The sequence below is a fragment of the Cydia pomonella genome, chromosome 3 (genome assembly GCF_033807575.1).
Source record: "Cydia pomonella isolate Wapato2018A chromosome 3, ilCydPomo1, whole genome shotgun sequence".
Taxonomy (NCBI): domain Eukaryota; kingdom Metazoa; phylum Arthropoda; class Insecta; order Lepidoptera; family Tortricidae; genus Cydia; species Cydia pomonella.
This window is the reverse complement of record NC_084705.1, coordinates 32,840,432-32,867,685: the sequence shown is the minus strand read 5'-3', so window position 1 is coordinate 32,867,685 and position 27,254 is coordinate 32,840,432. Positions and strand designations below refer to the sequence as shown.

The following is a 27,254-nucleotide window of genomic DNA, read 5'->3' as shown; positions in this document are numbered from 1 at the left end:
TTTGTGGTAGTTTTTTTTTTCATCATAGTGCTTCACGCATAACATCCGTAGGAAAAGAGTGTATCTATAATTTTAAATTTAGCAAGAAAAAGGAAAACATATATATAAATAAATAAATAAATAATAAATATTATAGGACATTATTACACAAATTGACTAAGTCCCACAGTAAGCTCAATAAGGCTTGTGTTGAGGTTACTTAGACAACGATATATATATTATATAAATATTTATAAATACTTAAATACATAGAAAAACACCCATGACTCAGGAACAAATATCCATGCTCATCACACGAATAAATGCCCTTACCAGGATTTGAACCCGGGATCATCGGCTTCGTACTTTCGTAGGCGGGGTCACTACCCACTAGGCCAAACTGGTCGTCATATCTAATCATATACAGTCTAATATGTAGACCTTCCTTGAATTTATGCATTGTGAATGTTTTTGTTTTAAACTAGGTACGAAAATATTTACAAAGGAATGTTTTTTTATTTAATTTTTATGTCAAACGTAACTCTTAATTTATGTGAAACAGTAGGCGTAGATAGTCAAATAGTATACAATCGTGATATAATATAGAGCTTTTGAGTCGAGTACCGGAATAGGCAATGAAGCTTGCTGAGTTGCCTAAGCAAGGTACGAGATTGAAAAGCTTGATCACTATTGTATACAATACTTTTTCTACAAGTCATCTAAAATATTACTTTTTTTAGTATAAAACCTAAATAAATAATGAAAATTGGTAAGTCTCTGTAGACAAAAATGTTGACATAAACACGCGACTCCCACCCCGCGCCCTTAATTGGTAAAACATACAACTGACTAAAGCGTATCGAAATAAATCTTATAGTTGAGCTGGGAGCCAGTACATGAAAAGTACGCAATTATAGTTTGGTATACGAAATCTTAATTCTACCAATACGGACGACGAGTAGAAAAACATTATTTTGGGCAGATTATTGTATAATATTTTACATGTGGTGGACATTTTGTTCTGAAAAGTAAACTATTTTTCCTTTAAATCGCTAGAGGTGACGATCCACCTTTTTATAATGCAAACATATTAACAAGGAGTTCCCCCCTTAACGCCCTTCAAGCTCTCCGATTGGTCGCCAGCCGCCCCGCCCTCAACCAATCACAGCGCGACTCTACAACCCCTTGAAATTGCATTTTTTATCAGTCTACAATTAGCTGTGGCTGGAAGCACTCATGTTATGAGTCGCGTTGAGGTGTGAGTGAAGTGTTGCTTGTAGTGAATTATTGTCAGTTTTTATGCCAACCGTGACGAAGAGTGGTGTATTAACTGGTAAGTGTTTTCAAAATAAAGCTGAGCTTAGTTTTATTAATAATTACGTTTCATTTATACAACAAATACTTACCTATAATTGTAACATGTTGCAGTTAGTAAATGAAGGAACATTATAATTGATAACTAAAAAATAAAAGGGTTTTAATTTAAACAAAAAAAATGGATCAGAGGTTTAAACCTTTTTTCTAGAACTACTATTAATGCAATGATAATGTAGTAGACGACCATTTCCCTGAAAAAACGAAGACCCCAATTTCCTCTCTGGATCTCGACTTTATACTAAATATTTCTACACAGTTTATTGTATATTGTCCATAGCTTACCCCTTTGTTTGACTATTTACGATTTTTTTATTATTATAATAGTTTGGAGCGAAAAACAAATTCCGTACAAATTTTTCTAAGCTCATAGGTATGGTTAATAGCGGTGTTAGCCCAACGTTAATTTATTATTGACCTTTAACCATTACAAATTGAACCGTAAAGGGCAGTCACAGTATACGGTTCAATTTGTAATGGTTATTGTTCAATTGCATTGCATTGCTTGACGACCGCACATAGGTCGAAAATGACGATTTAGGCGGCCAAAAATATTTTATTACATTTTTGCATTTTAAACACGATTTTGATGTAAGAAAATGTAGTTTTATATAATTAATATTATTATTATTTATATTATGGCCATTTTTCAGTTATTTCAGTTTTTTTCACATTTCAGGGCTCCTCTTAGCTTAAATATTTTATATATTTATGAATAATACAATGTTAAGTTGGGTATTGATATATTTTATTATCTTCCATTATATGTAAATAATATAATATCTACTATATATATTTTGGTATACAAGTAACACATTACAGAAAGTCATAGAAGTACACATAGGTTCGCATCTAATACTGCTACCCTAAGGTTGTCTGGAAGAGATCGCTTACAGCGATAAGACCGCCTGTTGCTACCTTTCTTTACATTGTAAATCTGTTTTTTAAATTTGTCTTCTTTGTGGTGCAATAAAGAATATTTACTTTTACTTAATACTATTACGTTTATATGTATACAAAGGTTCACACAAAACAATATTAATCATCATCGTATCTTAAAGAAAAATCATCTTTATTGCTTTGGAAGCATTCCTCGCTCTGCGCTGCGGCAGCTCTCGCTATATGTGGCTCAGCAGAAATCAATAGCTGCATAGTTTCTTGCAGAAATGATTTAACGCGAATTTTCTTTCTCGTACTGCTAAGTCAGTGCTTGTTGCGGAGTAAGGCGATCTGTTTCACTCGAATCCGCTTTATTAACTTTAGATCTATAACCTATTTATTTACAGTGGAGCAAGTTATCAGTTTTCCTGTGTTTTGTTCTTTCACTAGACTCACTGAACGATTTGGACGGCCGACCGCGCCTGCAATGAGTTTTAATCGATATTTCAAATGTTCCTTCCAACCAAGATCCATTAGTTGTCAGAAATTTTTCCACTATACGACGTGATTTAGTCCATTTCTTTTTAAATTCTGATTTAAAATGTGAAAATCTATGCTTCATAGCCTGTTTTTCTTTGTCTGCGTCACTTGGGCATATAAGGAGATAATTTTCCAAGAAGTCAAATTTTTCTGTTATTGACTGGAATTTTGGTTCATTCATCTTGTCAAACAGATATTTTCGAGTCACAACTTTTACACCCGAGGTATTTGATGAACCTATAACAACAGAAAAGCCATTTAAACAGTATTGAAAAAAACAACGTAATAATTTGTTATATCGTGATTTTTTTTGAAACTCGATATTTTAAAAAGTGCTCAAAAGTGCTCCCCAATTTTTTCAGGATATATAAATAAAGACTTGTTTTATAGAATGCCATCAAAAAAAATACTCGGACGAGCTCGGAAGTATAGTATATTCACTATTGAATACAAAAAATACTCAAAATTTTAATTACGAAAAGGGTAATGTTTAGTGGGTTATATATGTATCATTAAATAAATATATATAATTCAAAATAGATTAAAATAAAAGAAACTTACCTGTATTTTTGATATCCATCACTTTCACTCACAAAAAAACTCCACAAAAATAAATAATGACTTAGAAATGTTTGCTTCGGATAAGAGTGCTATGAACTGCGTGTGCAACGAGTGTGATGACCGAGTTTCGAGAACCTCGTATATGACCTGCGAAACTGATAGGGGTAGTAATGGGGTAGGATTAAATCCGTGATAGTGTGGTGTTTTTCGAGAGCCAATTAGTTTTGCGATAAGCCTACTTTTAGAAAGTTGACTTTTGGCCGCCTAAATCGGGATTTCCGACGTATGTGGACCGGTTTAGCCTAGTGGGTAGTGACCCTGCCTACGAAGCTGATGGTCCCGGGTTCAAATCAAGCATGGATATTTGTTCCTGAGTCATGGGTGTTTTCTATGTATTTAAGTATTTATAAATATTTATATATTATATATATCATTGTCTAAGTACCCTCAACACAAGCCTTATTGAGCTTACTGTGGGACTTAGTCAATTTGTGTAATAATGTCCTATAATATTTATTTATTTATTTATTTATTACCGTTTCGGCCAACACTAGTTAATATATTAGGTTCCTATATATAAAATCACCTTTCTCTTTTTAGGGTTCCGTAGCCAAATGGCAAAAACGGAACCCTTATAGATTCGTCATGTCCGTCTGTCTGTCCGATTCTGTCACAGCCACTTTTTTCCGAAACTATACGAGCTATACTGTTCAAACTTGGTAAGTAGATGTATTCTATGAACCGCATTAGGATGTTTACAAAAAAATAGAAAAAAAAAAAAAAATTTTGGGGGTTCCCCATACTTAGAACTGAAACTCAAAAAATCTTTTTTCATCAAACCCATACGTGTGGGGTATCTATGGATAGGTCTTCAAAAATGATATTGAGGTTTCTAATATCATTTTTTTCTAAAATTAATAGTTTGCGCGAGAGACACTTCCAAAGTGGTAAAATGTGTGTCCCCCCCCCCCCCGTAACTTCTAAAATAACAGAATGAAAAATTAAAAAAAAATATATGATATACATTGCTATGTAAACTTCCACCGAAAATTGGTTTGAACGAGATCTAGTAAGTAGTTTTTTTTTAATACGTCATGAAATTAAAAAAAAAAAAAATTTTTCATCATACCCATACGTGTGGGGTATCTATGGATAGGTCTTCAAAAATGATATTAATGTTTCTAATATCATTTTTTTCTAAACTGAATAATTTGCGCGAGAGAACCTTCCAAAGTGAAAAAAAGTGTGTCCCCCCCCCTGTAACTTCTAAAATAACAGAATGAAAAATCTAAAAAAAATATATGATATACATTGCCATGCAAACTTCCACCGAAAATTGGTTCGAACGAGATCTAGTAAGTAGTTTTTTTTTAATACGTCATAAAAATTTAAAAAAATTTTTTTTTTCATCAAACCCATACGTGTGGGGTATCTAAGGATAGGTCTTCAAAAATGATATTTAGGTTTCTAATATCATTTTTTTCTAAACTGAATAGTTTGCGCGAGAGACACTTCCAAAGTGAAAAAAAGTGTGTCCCCCCCCTGTAACTTCTAAAATAACGGAATGAAAAATCTAAAAAAAATATATGATATACATTACCATGCAAACTTCCAACGAAAATTGGTTTGAACCAGATCTAGTAAGTAGTTTTTTTAATACGTCATGAAATTTTAAAAAAAAATTGTTTTTCATCATACCCATACGTGTGGGGTATCTATGGATAGGTCTTCAAAAATGATATTAATGTTTCTAATATCATTTTTTTCTAAACTGAATAGTTTGCGCGAGAGAACCTTCCAAAGTGAAAAAAAGTGTCCCCCCCCCCCTGTAACTTCTAAAATAACAGAATGAAAAATCTAAAAAAAATATATGATATACATTACCATGCAAACTTCCACCGAAAATTGTTTTGAACGAGATCTAGTGAGTAGTTTTTTTTTTAATACGTCATAAAATTAAAAAAAAATTTTTTTCATCAAACATATACGTGTAAGGTATCTATGGATAGGTCTTCAAAAATGATATTTAGGTTCCTATTATCATTTTTTTCTAAACTGAATAGTTTGCGCGAGAGACACTTCCAAAGTGGTAAAATGTGTGTCCAAAGTGGTAAAATGTTGAACAAGATCTAGTAAGATTTTTTTTAATACGTCTTAAATTGTACGGAACCCTTCATGCGCGAGTCCGACTCGCACTTGGCCGCTTTTATTCCATAGACTAAAATGACATTTCATGTGGTACTAAAAAATGTCATGTCTTACTTAAGAAACGTCATTTTAGTCTACGGAATAAAAAAAACAGACCTTAAAAATAATGCATAATAATAGCTTCAGTAAAATGTTCAAAATATTGCTATTGATATTTAATAGTGTTCAACTTGTGAAAAAAAAATGTCTGAGAGGAAAGTGGGGACTACATTTGGTCTGGTCGTGCCCTTTCGTCCTAACTACATTAATTGTTTTCGTCATAATGATGATAGAACAAGGTCTAATTACAACCAAGTTTAGGTAGAAACTAAAGAAAGATGGCCGCGAATAATTCCTCATTGTTAATTATAGCGCATCCGCTGATAGTCGCTTCCGGTAGATACTGCTTTATTTAGTTGCTATGTTTTTTTACCTACCATCAATACACCTACCTCTGGGGTGCTTTAGGACAACAACAACAACAACATCAATACATATATAAGGAGAAGAATATGCAGTATTTTTTATGAAATAAGTATGCATTAATGAGCGTTTTCTGTATTTCTATGGCAGCAGAATACGCAGTAACATCAAGTATAATCCATTCCCTACTTTACAATTAGTTAAATAGATCTTATAAAATCGGGTCTTATCACCGTTTTTTGGTACAAACTCTGGTACAAACAGCAACACTCTTAAATGTCCGTCGGTGGACCTTATGCCTTTTGTAATAAGGTCCACGGATGGACAGTTAAGAGTGTGGGCGATGTTGAGGAGATTGACGGTATTCAAGTTTCCTTTGGAGTTTTGTACATATATGATTGTCACTTTAAGGTTTCAATGAATGAATGAAAAATATTTATTTTCAGGCAACTGGCCCACAGATAAATACCATAAATATCATGAAATATGTATAACTTAAAAATCTAAAACAAATTAAAAAGTTCCGGAAAACGGGTTTCTTTCCTGTGGGCAATATAATAGTAGTAGGTAAACAATCGGAGAACATTTTATTAAGAATTTCATTATCGCTTTTTAAGAAGTAGAAGGTTTGATCGTGCTTATAACAATATTCGAATTTCTAGCCATGGTTTCCCACGGCTGGGCTAAAGTCTGTCCCCTTGTTCCCCACGACTCCAGCCAGTTGTTGAAGAAGGTGTCTAGGTCCCGTCATCTCCGTCTGAGCCTGTCGTGTCCGCGCCCTTCTTCTGGCATCCACTTGGTAGCTACACTAGCCCACCTGTCTGGATGCATGCGGCAGACGTGGCCGGCCCAGTCCCATTTTAGCCTAGCAGTCTTCTCACCAACGTCAGCAATACGGGTTTTTGAGCGCAGTGTACTGTTCCGGATACGATCAGTTCCCTTCACACCTAAAATGCTGCGCTCAATAGCGCGTTGCCAACCCTTCAATTTGGACTTCTAACTCTTTATGAGCCCCGGAGGTTAGGATGGGCAGGATACACATATCGTCCAGTTATCGCTTCAGTAACAATGGAAGGCTACCCTTCATCAGCTCTTTCATGAACCAGCAATATCTCTTCCAGGCGTTTTTGACACGGCGCTGGATTTTTTTTATATGCTCGACTATTTATTACGTTTCAAGTTATAGTTTTTTTTTTGATGTTCATATTTATTCAGTACTTGAGACATATAAGAAAATCAGGATATATTATATACCAGAGTCGTTAACTTGTATTGTGTTGTTCACAGATGTGACCTTTTTCTTTTTGACTCATATTTGCACAATGCTAACTCATGCAAAAAAGTTTGACCCTTTTTTGTACGCAGCGAACCAGAACGCAATGGCGTCGGATCAAGAATCGTGCTCCGACGAGGAGCCAGATAGCGAAATGCTGAGCGACGACTTGTGTCTTCCAGATAGCGACGATGACCGACAGAACCTCCCTGTTCAGGTAAACAGAAAACAATTTACTATTGACGATGTTCTATCAGTTACGGATGATGACTGACAGAACCTACCTGTTTTGATAGGTAAAATAGTAAACACATTATTATAATCAATGGGTTTGGTATCGTGCTCCGCCGATGAACCAGATAACGAAATGCTGAACGATGATCTGTCTCCCTGATAACCACGATGACCTACAAAATTTACCTGTTCAGGTAAACATATAGTTGTAATGTATGGTTAGAGGGCTTAAAAGAAAAACTTGTAGGGAGGGAATCCTCATACTGTTTCTTTTACCAGTCTTACCCCACATTACTTTACCTAATGTTAAATTTAATCTTCCTTTTATGCCTCTTAGGAGTTATTACTTTCTTCCAATTTCTGACGAAGTTGAAAAGTTCTGTGGTAATTTTACTTCGGTCCATTCTCGTAACTAGGTATATTTCGCAAACATTTCTTTATTTAGCCAAGAGATCTTATTCTCTAATTGCAACTGGCCCTAAGTTACGCAAGCTAGTTCATTGACACCCAAAAGACAGCACTTTCTTCCAATGGGCTTCATGGTGTCGGTACAGGGCTCAGCTATAATAAAGTCGAGCTTAAAACGGTCCGAGTCAATATTTTCAATCTTACCTAAACTATTTTTCTTTTCCAGAGTTTGCACGAAGACCTACCGGCAATCAACTCCTGTCTACTCCGGCCTCCTCGCAAACTATTCACAAACTGCCGTGAACGCTGGCGTCAGCAGAACGTGAGTGGAGCCTTCGCTGAGCTCCGTCGTCTTGTGCCTACTCATCCACCGGATAAGAAACTCTCTAAGAATGAGATTCTCCGCATGGCTATTAGGTAACAATGTCCTCAGGTCATGAAGAGCTGCCGTCTCTGTACAACAAGTTTCGCTTTTTTAGAAGCTGTTCAACATCTGCTGCTGCTGTGAATATCGAATAGGTCTGTGCCTACGATGTCTAACCTGTCAATGTTACTTATGACGAACGATAGATTTATAAATAGTTGTGTCTCATACTCTAGACCACGCTTCTCATGCACCTCTGAAGTAATAAAAAAATAAAGCTTCCACCTTTGTCAATCAGGTACATCGGTCTCCTCTGCGAAGTCCTAGAATGGCAGAAGAATCACGGCCTCACCAACAAAGAGAACACCGCTCTTGCCATCAAATGCGAGTCCCCCCTCAGCCCGCAAACTCGCCGGCTACGCCTCAAGCGACCCTATTTCGAGGACGACGGCCCCAGACCCAAGGTCTTCATCGAAGAGGCTTCTAAATACGGGAATGAAGAGAATGAGGAACGCAGAACCCAACGTACCTTTACCTGCACGAAGACAGAGTACATTTTTGGGAAAGACCATCTCCGTGTGCTCAGGAACCATTATTATTATCCCCCAAGATGGCGACAGAATGTTCCGTTCAGGAATTTAACGCCGGATAAGAATGGAAATAATTTGCTGATGATTGCACCTCAGAATGGGAAAGAGGATAAGTTTAAGGAAAAAGATGATGGGAAGGATGGCAAGTAAGAGGTTGGGAAGAGTTTTAAGCCAAAAATTGAGGTACGGTCCAGGAATTTAATTTCAGTGCCACATCGTTTTGTCACAGTGACAAATATTATTAGTTCCCTAGCGACTTTCATTTCTTTTCATCACATTTGCTGGAAAAAGACCTTATTTCATGCAGGTGTACTGAAGGACAAAGGCCTATATTGTTCCCGCGGGAGTTATGGATTCTGAAAAAATCCCTAGGGAGTTATAGCTCTATTGTTCAATTATGTTACTTATTCATACAAACCAAGTAGCATAAATGAGTCTTACTTGTAGAATACTGACGTTTATAATTTAATATTTTTAATTATGTTTAAAATTATTTAATTTGATTAATTTACGAGCCGTTTAAAATATTTTTACATCATTTTCAATAGCTGAATGCCGAATAGCTCTGTGCATTCGATGCCTAACTTGTCAAGAAATTACAAAATGGCGGACGAATGTTTTATATGTCACCGTATTTAAGAATTATTTCAATTTAAATTTAGTTTTCTCTTCACAAGTGTGATGAAAAACATTGTGTGTAACTCCGGGGGTAAGAATATTGCAAACTCGGGTCTTTAATTACCACCCTCGAATCAAAAATGTCACTTACCCCCCTTGTTGCGCAATGTACTATTGTCACTATCCAAGATACGAAATGGTACTGAAATTAAAAAAAATTGTACCCGTAAAATGTTGAACGTAGATTGTATGTAACTCTACTGAGTAATTTTAAAATTGATGTCAATGTTACATATCGGTTATTTTAATTTTATAATTTTTCGTAATTTGTATCAAAACTTTGTAACCAAGTATATAATAAAATGAACTTATACCTAAGTTAAGTGTACTGTGTATGCTGAAAGTATGTAACTTAACGATGCAACTTTTAAAAGTTATTTTCCCCATTGGAGTAGACAGATATTCTTCTTCTTCTGGTACCATGCCCAGCCTAATGGACGTCGGCGGTCAGCATGGCATTCAGCTCTCTGGTCTTCAATCTCTTGAGGGTGGCTGCATCTTTTGTATGCGTTCAGTCTTTCCATTTATTTCTGGGTCTACCTCTCCCTGTTTTTCCCTCATACTTTCCCTCGATGATTGTCTGCAGTAAGTCAGACAGATATTAAATATATATTATTTGTTTCATGTAAACCAGTGGTTATTAGAATTTAAGGATGACTCACGCTAGAACGGCCTGGGCCCGGACCGAAGCATCAGATACTTCCTTCTTCTTCCTTTGCTTTCTTATCAAAAGCATCACGTTTTCACAGAGAACGGAGAACAAAAACGAAGAATAAAAAACGAAAACGAAGAGTCGGAGGCCTCGTCAAACTTAGCAGTGAGGTTTTATGTTCAATTGCTGTGATCTGTGTTAGGTTAAGATAGTGATTATTGGTAGTCAGTTAATTTCAAATTAGTTTGCGTTTAAAGAACTGTCCTATGTCTAAGATCATCATCATTTGAGGCATTGCAGCCTTAGCCTGGTTAAGCAAATCTCTCCAGTCCGGTCTATTGATCGCCTTCTCCAACTTGTCACTCCTAAGATTCTGATATGTTGGTATACGCCGTCCGACCATCTGATCTTGGGCCTGCCTTTATTTCTGCGGCTCTCGGGTCGGCCTTCTAGAAGGCGTTTGGGTACTCTGGCCTAGTCCATCCGTAAAATGTGCCCTACCCATAGCAAGCATCCTATCTTTATGGTGTTTATGTCTGAGTAAGTATACAGTATTAAGTAATTGCTGTATCTTATTGTTAGATAATTTTATTTTCACAGCCAAGATGTTCGATCAGATAACATATCAATAAATTAATATTTTTAAGTAGATGATCGTCTTAAACATTAAGTATACTTAATAGGGTAAAGTATCCAATCATTGACACTGAAAGGAGTACGAGCCATTGCCATGTATTTTTGTAGTGCCTTAAGTCACTACTGGCTCAAAAGAAGATCGAAAGCATAGTACAAAAAGTGGGGAAGTAAGTTACCTTCATACAAACGCACCGCCACAAAGTAAATAGCGGCGGCGCGCGCCGGAGCAGAGAGTTCGCTCAGTACAAAGCGCCATTTTCGCCGCACGTACACAGACGTGACATTTACGCACACAGGCGTTACATTTACAGGCGTTTTCGGGCACTCTCGGGCAGTGCGCGCGTTGCTCACTTGACGTCCCCGCCGCTACGTAGGTAACTACTGTCATGTACGTCAAAATGCAGTCTCTAAGGAATGTAAACATGATAAGATGTATGTATAAACGAATCGATGTATGTATATTCTATGTCTGTAAACTTATATTACCTAATCCTTTTTAAAATTCGAAATTAATACAGAAGCAACCCTAGTGAGTCGGGCAAGTTTAGGTATGTATTTTCAAGAACGGCGGGAACGGACCTTCTGTTTATTTTTTATTTTGTGGCATCGCGCGCGGCTTGTATGTGTGCGCCGCCATAGTATCTTTACGTCGCCACACGCACACTCAAACATAAGCCCCGACTGGCGCACTGAGAAACAGGTCGAGATTTTGTTTGAGTGTGCGTGCGTGCGTGCGAGCGACGCATAGATACTATGGCGCACACATACAAGCCGCGCGCGGTGCGTTTGTATGAAGATAACCTACTTCCCCACTCTTTGTACTATGTCGAAAGTGTCAACGGGTAGGGTGGCAATCTATATCTTATGTGTTTACATTATAAATTACTTTTTGTGCAAATTAGTTTCATATTAACCTAATGTAAAAAATGAATATGTAATATAAATATACAAACAAACATACCTGTAGTATTTTTGAAATACCTTTTCCTACTCCAAATTCTTCAAAATCAAGAAAAGCACGTAAATAATTACTGTTAATTAAATGATTTTTGTCGTGTGAATGAAGTGTTTGAATCGCACTGAACCCTGTCGGATGTTCTTCAATGGTGGTATAACCTAACAAAATTAAGAATGCTCCTTATTGCACTACTCCACACCTAATAGAAAACAGTACAAGTTATAATCATAAAAGTATAGTTAAATAATACAATGGGCAGTCCATTTAAAATACAGTGTGTCCCTAGCCATATCCTCAAAGAATAGTATGGAAACGTCTTCGACCTCTTCGATCTTTTTAGGGTTCCGTAGTCAACTAGGAACCCTTATAGTTTCGCCATGTCCGTCTGTCTGTCTGTCTGTCTGTCTGTCCGAGGCTTTGCTCCGTGGTCGTTAGTGCTAGAAAGCTGAAATTTGGCATGGATATATAAATCAATAAAGCCGACAAAGTCGTACAATAAAATCTAATTTTTTTTTTAGGGTACCTCCCCTACACGTAAAGTGGGGGTGAACATTTTTTTTGCTTCAACCCTACAGTGTGGCATATCGTTGGAAAGGTTTTTCAAAACTAATAGGGGTCTTCGACAATCATTTTTTGATAAAGTGAATATTTTCGGAGATAATCGCTCCGAAAGAAAAAAAAATGTGTCCCCCCCCTAACTTTTGAACCATAGGTCCAAAAAATATGAAAAAAAACTTGGAAGTAGAGCTTAAGAAAGACATTAAATGAAAACTATAGCGGATATGATCAGTTTAGCTGTTTTTGAGTTATCGCAAAAAGTTTCCCCTTCATAGTAAAAAGACGTACACCCACAGTTCATCCCTTGGTTAACAATCTACCATACTTTAAGCTCCAGTTTAGCTTTTTGTGACGGAAGAGTAACTACGGAATCCTACTCTGAGCATGGCCCGACATGCTCTTGGCCGGTTTTATTTATTTATGACACTGACAGCTTCTGACTTTTGAAAAATGATATCAAATATTTCGAAAAGAAATTATCAAAAACGCTGCCAAAGATTAACACAGTGTGTTTCTTTTTGTTGTCGATTATTGCAAATAATTTTTGTTCGAAAAATGTATTTTTTTTTTATCTTATGTTCATATTAAAAAATATTAACGTCTGAGCATTCCTGAGAATTAACCCTATGTGGGATTTCAGGGTTTGTCCAATGGCTAAGGTCACCTGTATAACTAACTAAATTCGAGCCTAGGTACTGTAGTAACTTTCGAATAAAACACTGTATGAGAGTCTTCAATGGTGGTATATTTTATAAAAATCACGTACTTATTAAGAAATAGTTACATATTTTAGTAAGGCAGCGAGATGCAGTCCGTGTAGCTGGCAGTAGCGAAAGTGAGCCGGGCTAAATGTCATAGCAGACACTGACTATCTTGTTAAGGCGGCGTCACACTATACATAAAGATAAGATAAGATAAGGAACCCCTCAGTCTTCGGAGAGACGTTGGCTCTCTATGCCTGTTCTACCGTCTGTACAATGGGGAATGTTCTGAAGAACTTTTTGAATTGGTGCCACCGTCACGTTTTTATCACCGCACATCCCGCCAAAGAAACAAAGTTCATCCTCACTTTCTCGACACGTGGCAAACCAAGAACAAGCGGGCATCTCGCTCGTTTTTTCCCAGAACGTGCAAGTTGTAGAATGAGCTACCTTCTGAGGTGTTTCCCTTGCGCTATGACATGGGGTTCTTCAAGAAGCAGGTTTTTAGGGTTCTCAAAGGTTGGCAACGCATAAGTGGCTCCTCCGATGTTGCTTATGTCCATGGGCGGCGATGACTGCTTCCCATCAGGCGGCTCGTCTGCTCGTTTGCAGCCTATTACATAAAAAAAAAAAGATAAAAATATGTTTATTGCACAAGAAAGGACACAGAAAAAGTATACAGCGGTTGTTTTTAAGAGTTAGTGCATAACTAAATTGACAACAGAGTTTCCAGGAGTCCGCACTAGGCTAGGCCTGTATCGCGGGAGACCAGAAGTACATATAAATGTCATGCAAGTCAACGAAAAACTAAAATATATATTTTTATATATTAAATATGACATTCAGGTTTATACCTAGGTTGATACATGCAATTTTCAGTATTAAACTATTTATCTAATGCTTCATTATTTATAACTTCGGTTCTATACTAATATTTTAGTCTAGTTCATTTTATATAATTAATAACAGGGATCGGAAACCGGTATTTTTTGTATGGGAACGAAAACGGTATTTTTTCGTTCTTTGTTAATTACTTCATTTCTAATTAGGCAATCTAATAATACGAAGTCGTTATCTGAAAACACAACTGAGTCCTACATTTAGAGTATAAAATAAACCGAAATATATGGTTATTTCGATGTTTATGCAAAAAACCGGTTCCGATCCCTGATAATAAAGTTAATGTTAAACAATTCTTAGGAGTAATGTCTCAGTTTCGCTATAATCAAGTGACAACAACCAGTTGAAGAGTAACCTTTTGGCTACATGCACATATTAAGGTGGCTTAACACTCCGCTACAGTTACCTACTACGTCGAATACGAGTAAATACTACCTATCAGTACCTGATACTTATATTTTTGCCGCAGTAATGTGGCGGCTAACGTCACTCATTTTATCAAGGGAATTGACAGAAACAGCAGCGGCAACAACGACGCCGCAACAGACTTCGGTTCGAGCGCAATCTTGATAATTAGCCTCGTGATTAATTCCTTTGTTTTTTGTTTGAATAATATCAATAGCCTATTATACAGAAAACTAATGTGGTAGTGTGCAGTGAATGGAGAATTAATCTTGAAACACGATTAACCACCATTTTGGAGTCAACGGACGGTAGTCCACGTGCTACTTGTAAAGTCCAGCTATTATTACAAATATAATAATAATAATTCAGCCTATATACTTACGTCTCACTGCTGGGCACAGGCCTCCTCTCATGTGCAAGAGGGCTCGGGCTATAGTCCCCACGCTAGCCCAATGCGGATTGGGGACTTCACATACACCTAAGCCATAAGCCATAAGCGCCATAAGCGGTGGTAGCCGAGTGGATATGACGTCCGACTTTCAATCCGGAGGTCGTGGATTCAAATCCTGGCTCGTACCAATGAGTTTTTCGGAACTAATGTACGAAATGTCATTTGATATTTACCACTAGCTTTTCGGTGAAGGAAAACATCGTGAGGAAACCTGCATACATCTGCGAAGAAATTCAAAGGTGTATTATAACAAGAGCTAATAAAATCACTGTACACTGTCTTGTACTAAACGTACAATTTTAGTTGTTTTTAAAGCGCCTAATACCTTGATACTGGCGAAATATTCCCACTGGAAGCCATAATATTAAAAGAATGAATGAATGACGTCGCAACAGTAATGCAGCTGCAGTTGACATCCGTACCTCACCTTTAGACGTAATAAACATAACACAATTCGACGACCGGTTTGGCGTAGTGGGTAGTGACCCTGCCTTCGAAGCTGATGGTCCCGGGTTCAAATCCTGGTAAGGGCATTTGTTCGTGTGATGAGCATGGATATTTGTTTCTGAGTCATGGGTGTTTTCTATGTATTTAAGTATTTATAAATATTTATATATGATATATATCGTCGTCTAAGTACCCTCAACACAAGCCATATTGAGCTTACTGTGGGACTGAAAAAAAAAATGTACAGAATGCCCTTTAGTCGCGCCTAGGTAAGCGAGAGATGTGCACATATTAATGAGCTCCCACATACCAAATACCACAAGAAAAACGGACAAGTTTATGTTCAACAACGAGTGTAAGTAACAAGATACATGGTATGAGAAAATTAATCGGTAATTAATTAATTTTAAGAGAGGTATGGGCATTGTGAATGTCTCGTTTTGTGTGGTAGGGCTTCTAGAGCAGAGTGCAACTGGGGAAGTAGACCCTACTCATAGTGTTGTGTTCCTGCCGGTGAGTAAGGTTGCCAGAGCTTAACGAGGGTGCGGAGTCGAGGGGGAGGGTCGGCAACGCGCATGTAACTCCTCTGGAGTTGCAGGCGTACACAAGCTGCGGAGACTGCTTACTATCAGGCGGGCCGTATTCTTGTTTGCCACCGAGGTAGTGTTAAAAAAATCTGTAAAACAAATTTTTTTGGAGGTAGAAGGGTTTTTTTTTGCTCCTGTGTATGAGTATAACCTATGTACAGTTTTACAATATGCCTATAATATAGTCGATCTTATTGAGACATATAAACTCTTGTTAGGCACTACAATGTTCCAAATATTAAAGTTTTATATATATCAGGCCAGAATATAAGGTTGAGGGGACACTCCAAAAAACTAATCAACAGTGATCGGAACTATGGGAGTAAAACTTTAACAAAACTTATCAAGCGGACATAAAAAGAGTGCTTATAGCCTTAAACATATTCGAAAATCTATGAATGTAAATATTTTTATGGCTGTAAGTACTATACTATTCCTATCCCTATGGACATGAATATTTGTAGGGCTGTATGCACTATTTTATGTCCGCTTAACAAGTTTTGTTAAAGTTTTACTCCCATAGTTCCGATCACTGCTAATCAACCTCCATGTGCTAGCAACCCTAGGAAACACTTCTTGCCAAATCATGCAGTAAATGTGTGGAACTCTCTACCAGAAACTGTTGTTAGTGCACCGTCGGTGAACTTTCAAAAATAGACTAGATACACAATGATTTTAGAACTTTAAAAAGTGAAAAATCAACACAAGTGCTGTGATATACCTACACGCATCAGCTCCAAGAGCTGCTAGTTTTTAAAATAAAATAATAATATCATTGTTTCTGGTAGGTAACAGGTATTTATGGTACCATTATTCTATCCTTAAATTCACATGACTAATATTCCATTAACCATCCCAAATGAATAGCAGCTAAGTAAGGTTCCCCTAACAATTAGGGTCGGGTTTAGGTTGGCAGCAGCATGGCAGTATGTTATAGAATTAGGAGGGGGTGGGAGCGTGCGTTCTGCTGATAAGAGGCGTGCGGCGCGACTTGCAGCGGGGTGGGAAACGGCGCATTTACCTTAGTACTCAGAATTTTGTATATTTAGATATTAAGTATTTTTTTTTTATTATTGCAAAGGGAAACAAACAGCATATCATTACACATACAGTTTAACAAATTAAGTTAATACAACAGCCAGAACAGTTTCCACTTATAGGTAACACAATTTTTGCTCTGAGAAAAACAACATGCACGTATTAAACAATTAACAAGGCAAATTAAAAGCTAAAATGAAGATTATAAATAAGTTAAGTACTTAATTAATGATAACATTTAAGAAATATGAAGTTTATACAATTACTGATATAAAATTTATTGAATTGTAAAGGTGTGGTATGAACTCAACTGTGATAATTATCATTTCATTATTTTTACCTTAAATCCGACGTTTCAGCTGGATGTACGATGTACGTAATATATACCGACGTACATAAGGTGAGCCATTCATATCACTGAATAATAAATACGTACAAAACGCGATAGTTTCAAGGCACTCTTAGCGACTCAGGAAGAAGTTAAAGAAAAGCGAGAAAAATTAAATGATTCTACTTCGTTTTTGGTAACTTATAAAATAAGTATCTACAATTTATTTATTTATTTTAATTTAAAGTATTTATAAAACCAACCCTTACCATGTCTGACAAAAACAACATAGAAGTCGTTCGGAACGTCTCAAGAAAATAAAATAAATATAATAAAAATATTATAGGACATTATTACACAAATTGACTAAGTCCCACAGTAAGCTCAATAAGGCTTGTGTTGAGGGTACTTAGACAACGATATATATAATATATAAATATTTATAAATACTTAAATACATAGAAAACACCCATGACTCAGAAACAAATATCCATGCTCATCACACAAATACATGCCCTTACCAGGATTTGAACCCGGGACCATCAGCTTCGTAGGCAGGGTCACTACCCACTAGGCCAAACCGGTCTTCAAAGATTTCCTAATCTATTAGTGATTGGTACACACACGAGTTGGAATTGGAAGTGACATTAAAATTTAAAAAAATTATACTGATGTGAAATTATTCGCAGTGAATTTCCCTTATACCAGCTATTATTATAATATGCGCATATTCAGAAACCACTTTTTTCAGGCATAAACAAAACTGTTTTATTTTTTACCATGAATTTATTTTAGAATGTCTTTGGATCCACCTTACATGCCGTGCATAATTACACGTACCTAGTGGTTTGTTGTATGGCACGAAGCATTCGTTGCACACTTTTTATACACTTTTTTGTAGCCTAGCCAAGCCACACAAACAAACACAAACAAACACACACACACACACACACATACATATATACTATATTAAGGAATAATTAAGGAACGTAGTTTTAAGAATAGTATAATACAGACTGTACTTAGCTATGGAAGAGCGGTGCCTCCTAGCACAGGTTATTTTGTAAATAACTTACAAGGAGACACCAGTACCAGTACTTGAGACATATAAGAAAATCAGGATATATTATATACCAGAGTCGTTAACTTGTATTGTGTTGTTCACAGATGTGACCTTTTTCTTTTTGACTCATATTTGCACAATGCTAACTCATGCAAAAAAGTTTGACCCTTTTTTGTACGCAGCGAACCAGAACGCAATGGCGTCGGATCAAGAATCGTGCTCCGACGAGGAGCCAGATAGCGAAATGCTGAGCGACGACTTGTGTCTTCCAGATAGCGACGATGACCGACAGAACCTCCCTGTTCAGGTAAACAGAAAACAATTTACTATCGACGATGTTCTATCAGTCACGGATGATGACTGACAGAACCTACCTGTTTTGACAGGTAATATAGTAAACACATTATTATAATCAATGGGTTTGGAATCGTGCTCCGCCGATGAACCAGATAAATGCTGAGCGATGACCTCTCTCTCCATGAAAACCACGATGATCGACAAAATTTACCTGTTCAGGTAAACATATAGTTGTAATGTATGGTTAGAGGGCTTAAAAGAGAAACACTTGTAGGGAGGGAATCCTCATACCGTTTCTCTTACCAGTCTTACCCCACATTACTTTACCTAATGTTAAATTTAATCTTCCTTTTATGCCTCTTAGGAGTTATTACTTTCTTCCAATTTCTGACGAAGTTGAAAAGTTCTGTGGTAAGTGTGGTAATTGTACTTCGGTTCATTTTTGTAACTAGGTACCTATATTTCGCAAACATTTCTTTATTTAGCCAAGAGATCTTATTCTCTAATTGCAATTGCCCTAAGTTACGAAAGCTAGTTGATTGACACCTGAAAGACAGCGTTTTCTTCCAATGGGCTTCATGGCGTCGTTACAGGGCTCAGCTATAATAAAGCCGAGCTTAAAACGCTCTGACACAATATTTTCAGTCTTACCTAAACTATTTTTCTTTTCCAGAGTTTGCACGAAGACCTACCGCCCCTCAACTCCTGCCTACTCCGGCCTCCTCGCAAACTATTCACCAACTGCCGTGAACGCTGGCGTCAGCAGAACGTGAGTGGAGCCTTCGCTGAGCTCCGTCGTCTTGTGCCTACTCATCCACCGGATAAGAAACTCTCTAAGAATGAGATTCTCCGCATGGCTATTAGGTAACAATCTCCTCAGATCATGAAGAGCTGCCGTCTCTGTAATCCAAGTTTGGCTTTTTTAGAAGCTGTTCAACATCTGCTGCAGCTGTGAATGTCGAATAGGTCTGTGCCTTCGATGCCTAATCTGTCAATGTTACTTATGACGAACGATGGATTTATAAATGGTTATGTCTCATACTCTAGACCACGCTTCTCATGCACCTCTGAAGTAATAAAATAATAAAGCTTCCATCTTTGTCAATCAGGTACATCGGTCTCCTCTGCGAAGTCCTAGAATGGCAGAAGAATCACGGCCTCACCAACAAAGAGAACACCGCTCTTGCCATCAAATGCGAGTCCCCCCTCAGCCCGCAAACTCGCCGGCTACGCCTCAAGCGACCCTATTTCGAGGACGACGGCCCCAGACCCAAGGTTTTCATCGAAGAGGCTTCTAAATACGGGAATGAAGAGAATGAGGAACGCAGAACACAACGCACCTTTACCTGCACGAAGACAGAGTACATTTTTGGGAAAGACCATCTCCGTGTGCTCCGGAACCATTATTATTATCCCCCAAGATGGCGACAGAATGTTCCGTTCAGGAATTTAACGCCGGATAAGAATGGAAATAATTTGCTGATGATTGCGCCTCAGAATGGGAAAGAGGATAAGTTTAAGGAAAAAGATGATGGGAAGGATGGCAAGTAGGAGGTTAGGTAGAGTTTTAAACCAAAAATTTAGGTACGGTCAATTTCAGTACCATTTCGTTTTGTCACAGTGAGAAATAGTATTAGTTCCTTAGCAACTTTCATTTCTTTTCATCACATTTGCTCGAAAAAGATCTTATTTCATGCAGGTGTAAGGATAAAGGCCTATATTGTTCCCGGGGGAGTTATGGATTGTGAAAAAAAACAATTTATTTTTCAATTATTTCACTTATTCATACTTACAAACCAAGTGGCACAAATGAGTTTTACTTTTAGAATACTGATGTTTATAATTTGATGTTTATGATTTGGTATTTTTGATGTTTATGATTGATGTTTATAATTTAATATTTTTGTTTGTATTAATGTACCAGCCGTTTAAAATATTTTTACATAATTTTCAATCGTGAATACCGAATAGGTCCGTGCCTTCGATGCCTAACTTGTCAAGAAATTACAAAATGGCGGACGAATGTTTGATATGTCACCGTATTTAAGAATTATTTCACTTCAAATTTAGTTTTTTCTTCGCAAGTGTGATGAAAAACATTGTGTCCGGGGGTAAGAATATTGCAAACTCGGGTCTTTAATTACCACCCTCGAATCCAAAATCTCACTTATTCCCCTTGTTGCGCAATGTACTATTGTCACTATCACAAGATACGAAATGGTACTGAAATAAAAAAAAAAATGTACCCGTAAAATGTTGAACGTAGATTGTATGTAACTCTACTGAGTAATTTTAAAATTGATGTCAATGTTACATATCGGTTATTTTAATATTATAATTTTTCGTAATTTGTATCAATATTTTGTAACTAAGTATAGAATAAAATGAACTTATAAATAAGTCAAGTGTACTGTGTATGCTGAAAGTATGTAACTTAACGATGCAACTTTTAAAAGTAATTTTCCCCATTGGAGTAGACAGATATTCTTCTTCTTCTGGTGCCACGCCCAGTCTAATGGGCGTCGGCGGTCAGCATGGCATTCAGCTCTCTGGTCTTCAATCTCTCTCTCCATTTATTTCTAGGTCTACCTCTCCCTCTTTTCCCTCATACTTTCCCTCGATGATTGTCTGCACTAAGTCAGACAGATATTAAATATATATTATTTGTTTCATGTATACCAGTGGTTATTAGAATTTAAGGATGACTCACTCTAGAACGGCCTGGGCTCGGACCGAAGCATCAGAGACTTCCTTCCTCTTCCTTTGCTTTCTTATCAAAAGCATCACGTTTCCACAGAGACTATAGAAGACGAAGTGTCGGAGGCCTTGTCAAACTCAGCAGTGGGGTTTTATTTTCAATTGCTGTGATCTGTGTTAGGTTAAGATAGTGATTATTGGTAGTTAGTTAATTTCAAATTAGTTTGCGCTTAAGGTACTGATCATATGTCTAAGATCATCATCATTTGAGGCATTACAACTTTAGCCTGGTTAAGCAAATCTCTGCAGTCCGGTCTATTCATCGCTTTCTCCAACTTGTCACTCCTAAGATTCTGATATGTTGGTATACGCCGTCCGACCATCTGATCTTGGGCCTGCCTTTATTTCTGCGGCTCCCGGGTCGACCTTCTAGAAGGCGTTTGGGTACTCTGGCCTAGTCCTTCCGTAAAATGTGCCCTGCCCATTGCAGGCATCCAATCTTTATGGTGTTTATGTCTAACTAAGTATACAAATTAAGTAATTGCTGTATCTTATTGTTAGATAATTTTATTTTCACAGCCAAGATGTTCGATCAGATAACATATCAATAAATTAATATTTTTAAGTAGATGATCGTCTTAAACATTAAGTATACTTAATAGGGTATAGTATCCAATCATTGACACTGAAAGAAGTACGAGCCATTGCCATGTATTTTTGTAGTGCCTTAAGAGGCTGTCAACATCCAATGTCCTTGAAATTGATGTTACTTAAACAGTTTTTTAAGAAAGACTATTTGTTTCAGTCAAGTAAGAAAAATATATGTTCATATTAATTATATTTCAAAGACCGTGGTTGTACTCGATACATGATTGAACGAAATCGGCTCGATAGAAAATAATTGCAAAGATTGGTCTTAAAATCACAATTAAACGGTTTTATGTCTTTATTGTTTTGACTTATGGGTCTGCAATTAAAATCACAATTTCAAAACATTTATATCTAAACCGTGGTTGAGTAAAATATTACACTAATAATCCACTTTTTTTTATTTAAATATTTTTCTTATTATTCCCTTGCCCAGGCCCAGTAACATGCGACAGTGCTATCTCATTTACTCCGATACAAATAGACAGTGTGCGCGCTTTAGGTATTGACAGCCTCTTAAGTCACTACTGGCTCAAAAGAAGATCGAAAGCATAGTACTTACAAAGAGTGGGGAAGTAAGTTATCTTCATACAAACGCACCGCGCGCAGCTTGTATGTGTGCGCCATAGTATCTTTACGTCGCCGCACGCACACTCAAATATAAGCCCCGACTGGCGCACTGAGAAACAGGTCGAGATTTTGTTTGAGTGTGCGTGCGTGCGTGCGAGCGAGGCATAGATACTATGGCGCAAGCCGCAAGCGGTGCGTTTGTATGAAGATAACCTACTTCCCCACTCTTTGTACTAAGTCGAAAGTGACAACGGTTAGGGTGGCAATCTATATCCTATGTGTTTACATTATAAATTACTTTTTGTGCAAATTAGTTTCAAATTAACCTAATGTAAAAAATGGAAAATATAAATATACAAACAAACATACCTGTAGTATTTTTGAAATACCTTTCCCTATTCCAAATTCTTCAAGTTTAAGAAAGGCACGTAAGTAATTACTGTTAATTAAATATTTTTTTCTAAGTGTTTGAATCGCACTGAACCCTGTCGGATGTTTTTCAATTGTGGTATAACCTAACAAAATTAAGAATGCTTTTTATCGCACTACTAGACCTAATAGAAAACAGTACAAGTCCAAGTCATAATCATAAAAATAGAGGCAAATAATACAATTAAATGGGCAGTCCATTTAAAATATAACTAACTAAATTCGAGCCTAGGTACTGTAGTATTTTTGAATAAAACACTGTATGAGAGTCTTCAATGGTAGTATATTTTATAAAATAAACCGGTCAAGTGCGAGTCGGACTCGCCCACCGAGGGTTCCGTACTTTTTAGTATTTGTTGTTATAGCGGCAACATAAATACATCATCTGTGAAAATTTCCACTGTCTAGCTATCACGGTTCATGAGATACAGCGTGAGGCCCTACCGCGAACCATGTTCGACGTGTTACGTCTCTGTCGCACTTGTAAATTCGTACGTAAGTGTGACAGGGAGGCAACACATCGAACGTGGTTCGCGGTAGGCCCTCTGGTGACAGACGGACGGATGAACGGACGGACGGACGGACGGACAGCGGAGTCTTAGTAATAGGGTCCCGTGTTACCTTTTGGGTACGGAACCCTAAAAATAACGTATTCAGAAATAGTTACATATTTTAGTAAGGCAGCTAGATGCAGTCCGTGTAGCTGGCAGTAGCGAAAGTGAGCCGGGCTAAATGTCATAGCAGACACTGACTATCTTGTTCAGGCGGCGTCACACTATACATAAAGATAAGATAAGATAAAAAATATGTTTATTGCACAAGAAAGGACACAGAAAAAGTATACAGCGGTTGTTTTTAAGAGTTGGTGCATAACTAAATTGACAACAGAGTTTCCAGGAGTCCCCGCACTAGGCTAGGCCTGTATCGCGGGAGACCAGAAGTACATATAAATGTCATGCAAGTCAACGAAAAACTAAAATATATTTTTATATATTAAATATGACATTCAGGTTTATACCTAGGTTGATACATGCAATTTTCAGTATTAAACTATTTATCTAATGCTTCATTATTTATAACTTCGGTTCTATACTAATATTTTAGTCTAGTTCATTTTATATAATTAATAACAGGGATCGGAAACCGGTATTTTTTGTATGGGAACGAAAACGGTATTTTTTCGTTCTTTGTTAATTACTTCATTTCTAATTAGGCAATCTAATAATACGAAGTCGTTATCTGAAAACACAACTGAGTCCTACATTTAGAGTATAAAATAAACCGAAATATATGGTTATTTCGATGTTTATGCAATAAACCGGTTCCGATCCCTGATTAATAAAGTTAATGTTAAACAATTCTTAGGAGTAATGTCTCAGTTTCGCTATAATCAAGTGACAACAACCAGTTGAAGAGTAACCTTTTGGCTACATGCACATATTAAGGTGGCTTAACACTCCGCTACAGTTACCTACTACGTCGAATACGAGTAAATACTACCTATCAGTACCTGATACTTATATTTTTGCCGCAGTAATGCGGCGGCCAACGTCACTCATTTTATCAAGGGAATTGACAGACACAGCAGCGGCAACAACGACGCCGCAACAGACTTCGGTTCGAGCGCAATCTTGATAATTAGCCTCGTGATTAATTCCTTTGTTTTTTGTTTGAATAATATCAATAGCCTATTATACAGAAAACTAATGTGGTAGTGTGCAGTGAATGGAGAATTAATCTTGAAACACGATTAACCACCATTTTGGAGTCAACGGCCGGTAGTTCACGTGCTACTTGTAAAGTCCAGCTATTATTACAAATATAATAATAATAATTCAGCCTATATACTTACGTCTCACTGCTGGGCACAGGCCTCCTCTCATGTGCAAGAGGGCTCGGGCTATAGTCCCCACGCTAGCCCAATGCGGATTGGGGACTTCACATACACCTAAGCCATAAGCCATAAGCGCCATAAGCGGTGGTAGCCGAGTGGATATGACGTCCGACTTTCAATCCGGAGGTCGTGGATTCAAATCCTGGCTCGTACCAATGAGTTTTTCGGAACTAATGTACGAAATGTCATTTGATATTTACCACTAGCTTTTCGGTGAAGGAAAACATCGTGAGGAAACCTGCATACATCTGCGAAGAAATTCAAAGGTGTATTATAACAAGAGCTAATAAAATCACTGTACACTGTCTTGTACTAAACGTACAATTTTAGTTGTTTTTAAAGCGCCTAATACCTTGATACTGGCGAAATATTCCCACTGGAAGCCATAATATTAAAAGAATGAATGAATGACGTCGCAACAGTAATGCAGCTGCAGTTGACATCCGTACCTCACCTTTAGACGTAATAAACATAACACAATTCGACGACCGGTTTGGCGTAGTGGGTAGTGACCCTGCCTTCGAAGCTGATGGTCCCGGGTTCAAATCCTGGTAAGGGCATTTGTTCGTGTGATGAGCATGGATATTTGTTTCTGAGTCATGGGTGTTTTCTATGTATTTAAGTATTTATAAATATTTATATATGATATATATCGTCGTCTAAGTACCCTCAACACAAGCCATATTGAGCTTACTGTGGGACTGAAAAAAAAAATGTACAGAATGCCCTTTAGTCGCGCCTAGGTAAGCGAGAGATGTGCACATATTAATGAGCTCCCACATACCAAATACCACAAGAAAAACGGACAAGTTTATGTTCAACAACGAGTGTAAGTAACAAGATACATGGTATGAGAAAATTAATCGGTAATTAATTAATTTTAAGAGAGGTATGGGCATTGTGAATGTCTCGTTTTGTGTGGTAGGGCTTCTAGAGCAGAGTGCAACTGGGGAAGTAGACCCTACTCATAGTGTTGTGTTCCTGCCGGTGAGTAAGGTTGCCAGAGCTTAACGAGGGTGCGGAGTCGAGGGGGAGGGTCGGCAACGCGCATGTAACTCCTCTGGAGTTGCAGGCGTACACAAGCTGCGGAGACTGCTTACTATCAGGCGGGCCGTATTCTTGTTTGCCACCGAGGTAGTGTTAAAAAAATCTGTAAAACAAATTTTTTTGGAGGTAGAAGGGTTTTTTTTTGCTCCTGTGTATGAGTATAACCTATGTACAGTTTTACAATATGCCTATAATATAGTCGATCTTATTGAGACATATAAACTCTTGTTAGGCACTACAATGTTCCAAATATTAAAGTTTTATATATATCAGGCCAGAATATAAGGTTGAGGGGACACTCCAAAAAACTAATCAACAGTGATCGGAACTATGGGAGTAAAACTTTAACAAAACTTATCAAGCGGACATAAAAAGAGTGCTTATAGCCTTAAACATATTCGAAAATCTATGAATGTAAATATTTTTATGGCTGTAAGTACTATACTATTCCTATCCCTATGGACATGAATATTTGTAGGGCTGTATGCACTATTTTATGTCCGCTTAACAAGTTTTGTTAAAGTTTTACTCCCATAGTTCCGATCACTGCTAATCAACCTCCATGTGCTAGCAACCCTAGGAAACACTTCTTGCCAAATCATGCAGTAAATGTGTGGAACTCTCTACCAGAAACTGTTGTTAGTGCACCGTCGGTGAACTTTCAAAAATAGACTAGATACACAATGATTTTAGAACTTTAAAAAGTGAAAAATCAACACAAGTGCTGTGATATACCTACACGCATCAGCTCCAAGAGCTGCTAGTTTTTAAAATAAAATAATAATATCATTGTTTCTGGTAGGTAACAGGTATTTATGGTACCATTATTCTATCCTTAAATTCACATGACTAATATTCCATTAACCATCCCAAATGAATAGCAGCTAAGTAAGGTTCCCCTAACAATTAGGGTCGGGTTTAGGTTGGCAGCAGCATGGCAGTATGTTATAGAATTAGGAGGGGGTGGGAGCGTGCGTTCTGCTGATAAGAGGCGTGCGGCGCGACTTGCAGCGGGGTGGGAAACGGCGCATTTACCTTAGTACTCAGAATTTTGTATATTTAGATATTAAGTATTTTTTTTTTATTATTGCAAAGGGAAACAAACAGCATATCATTACACATACAGTTTAACAAATTAAGTTAATACAACAGCCAGAACAGTTTCCACTTATAGGTAACACAATTTTTGCTCTGAGAAAAACAACATGCACGTATTAAACAATTAACAAGGCAAATTAAAAGCTAAAATGAAGATTATAAATAAGTTAAGTACTTAATTAATGATAACATTTAAGAAATATGAAGTTTATACAATTACTGATATAAAATTTATTGAATTGTAAAGGTGTGGTATGAACTCAACTGTGATAATTATCATTTCATTATTTTTACCTTAAATCCGACGTTTCAGCTGGATGTACGATGTACGTAATATATACCGACGTACATAAGGTGAGC

At 37.2% G+C, this 27,254-nt stretch overlaps 2 protein-coding genes across 2 annotated transcripts; both read left to right on the top strand.

The window, feature by feature from the left end:
- Nucleotides 1-617: 617 nt before the first annotated feature.
- LOC133516581 (uncharacterized) lies at nt 618-12,716 on the top strand. Its single transcript, XM_061849583.1, has 4 exons — nt 618-1,312; nt 7,309-7,433; nt 8,085-8,275; nt 8,521-12,716. Exons 1-4 carry the CDS (start codon nt 1,279-1,281, stop codon nt 8,960-8,962), a joined length of 792 nt encoding a protein of 263 aa, XP_061705567.1. The 5' UTR covers nt 618-1,278; the 3' UTR covers nt 8,963-12,716.
- A 5,669-nt stretch (nt 12,717-18,385) lies between these two features.
- On the top strand, nt 18,386-22,792 carry LOC133516580 (uncharacterized). The gene is made up of 3 exons (XM_061849582.1): nt 18,386-18,521; nt 19,185-19,375; nt 19,621-22,792. Exons 1-3 carry the CDS (start codon nt 18,411-18,413, stop codon nt 20,060-20,062), a joined length of 744 nt encoding a protein of 247 aa, XP_061705566.1. The 5' UTR covers nt 18,386-18,410; the 3' UTR covers nt 20,063-22,792.
- Nucleotides 22,793-27,254: the final 4,462 nt, after the last annotated feature.

Excerpts from the sequence above, each read along its gene's own strand:
- LOC133516581 (XM_061849583.1), top strand. The coding sequence starts at position 1,279 with ATGCCAACCGTGACGAAGAGTGGTGTATTAACTG. Across the intron at positions 1,313-7,308 it reads GAAGAGTGGTGTATTAACTG|CGAACCAGAACGCAATGGCG; the intron begins GTAAGTGTTTTC and ends TTTTGTACGCAG. Across the intron at positions 8,276-8,520 it reads ATTCTCCGCATGGCTATTAG|GTACATCGGTCTCCTCTGCG; the intron begins GTAACAATGTCC and ends TTTGTCAATCAG.
- LOC133516580 (XM_061849582.1), top strand. The coding sequence starts at position 18,411 with ATGGCGTCGGATCAAGAATCGTGCTCCGACGAGGAGCCAGATAGCGAA. Across the intron at positions 18,522-19,184 it reads GACAGAACCTCCCTGTTCAG|AGTTTGCACGAAGACCTACC; the intron begins GTAAACAGAAAA and ends TTTCTTTTCCAG. Across the intron at positions 19,376-19,620 it reads ATTCTCCGCATGGCTATTAG|GTACATCGGTCTCCTCTGCG; the intron begins GTAACAATCTCC and ends TTTGTCAATCAG.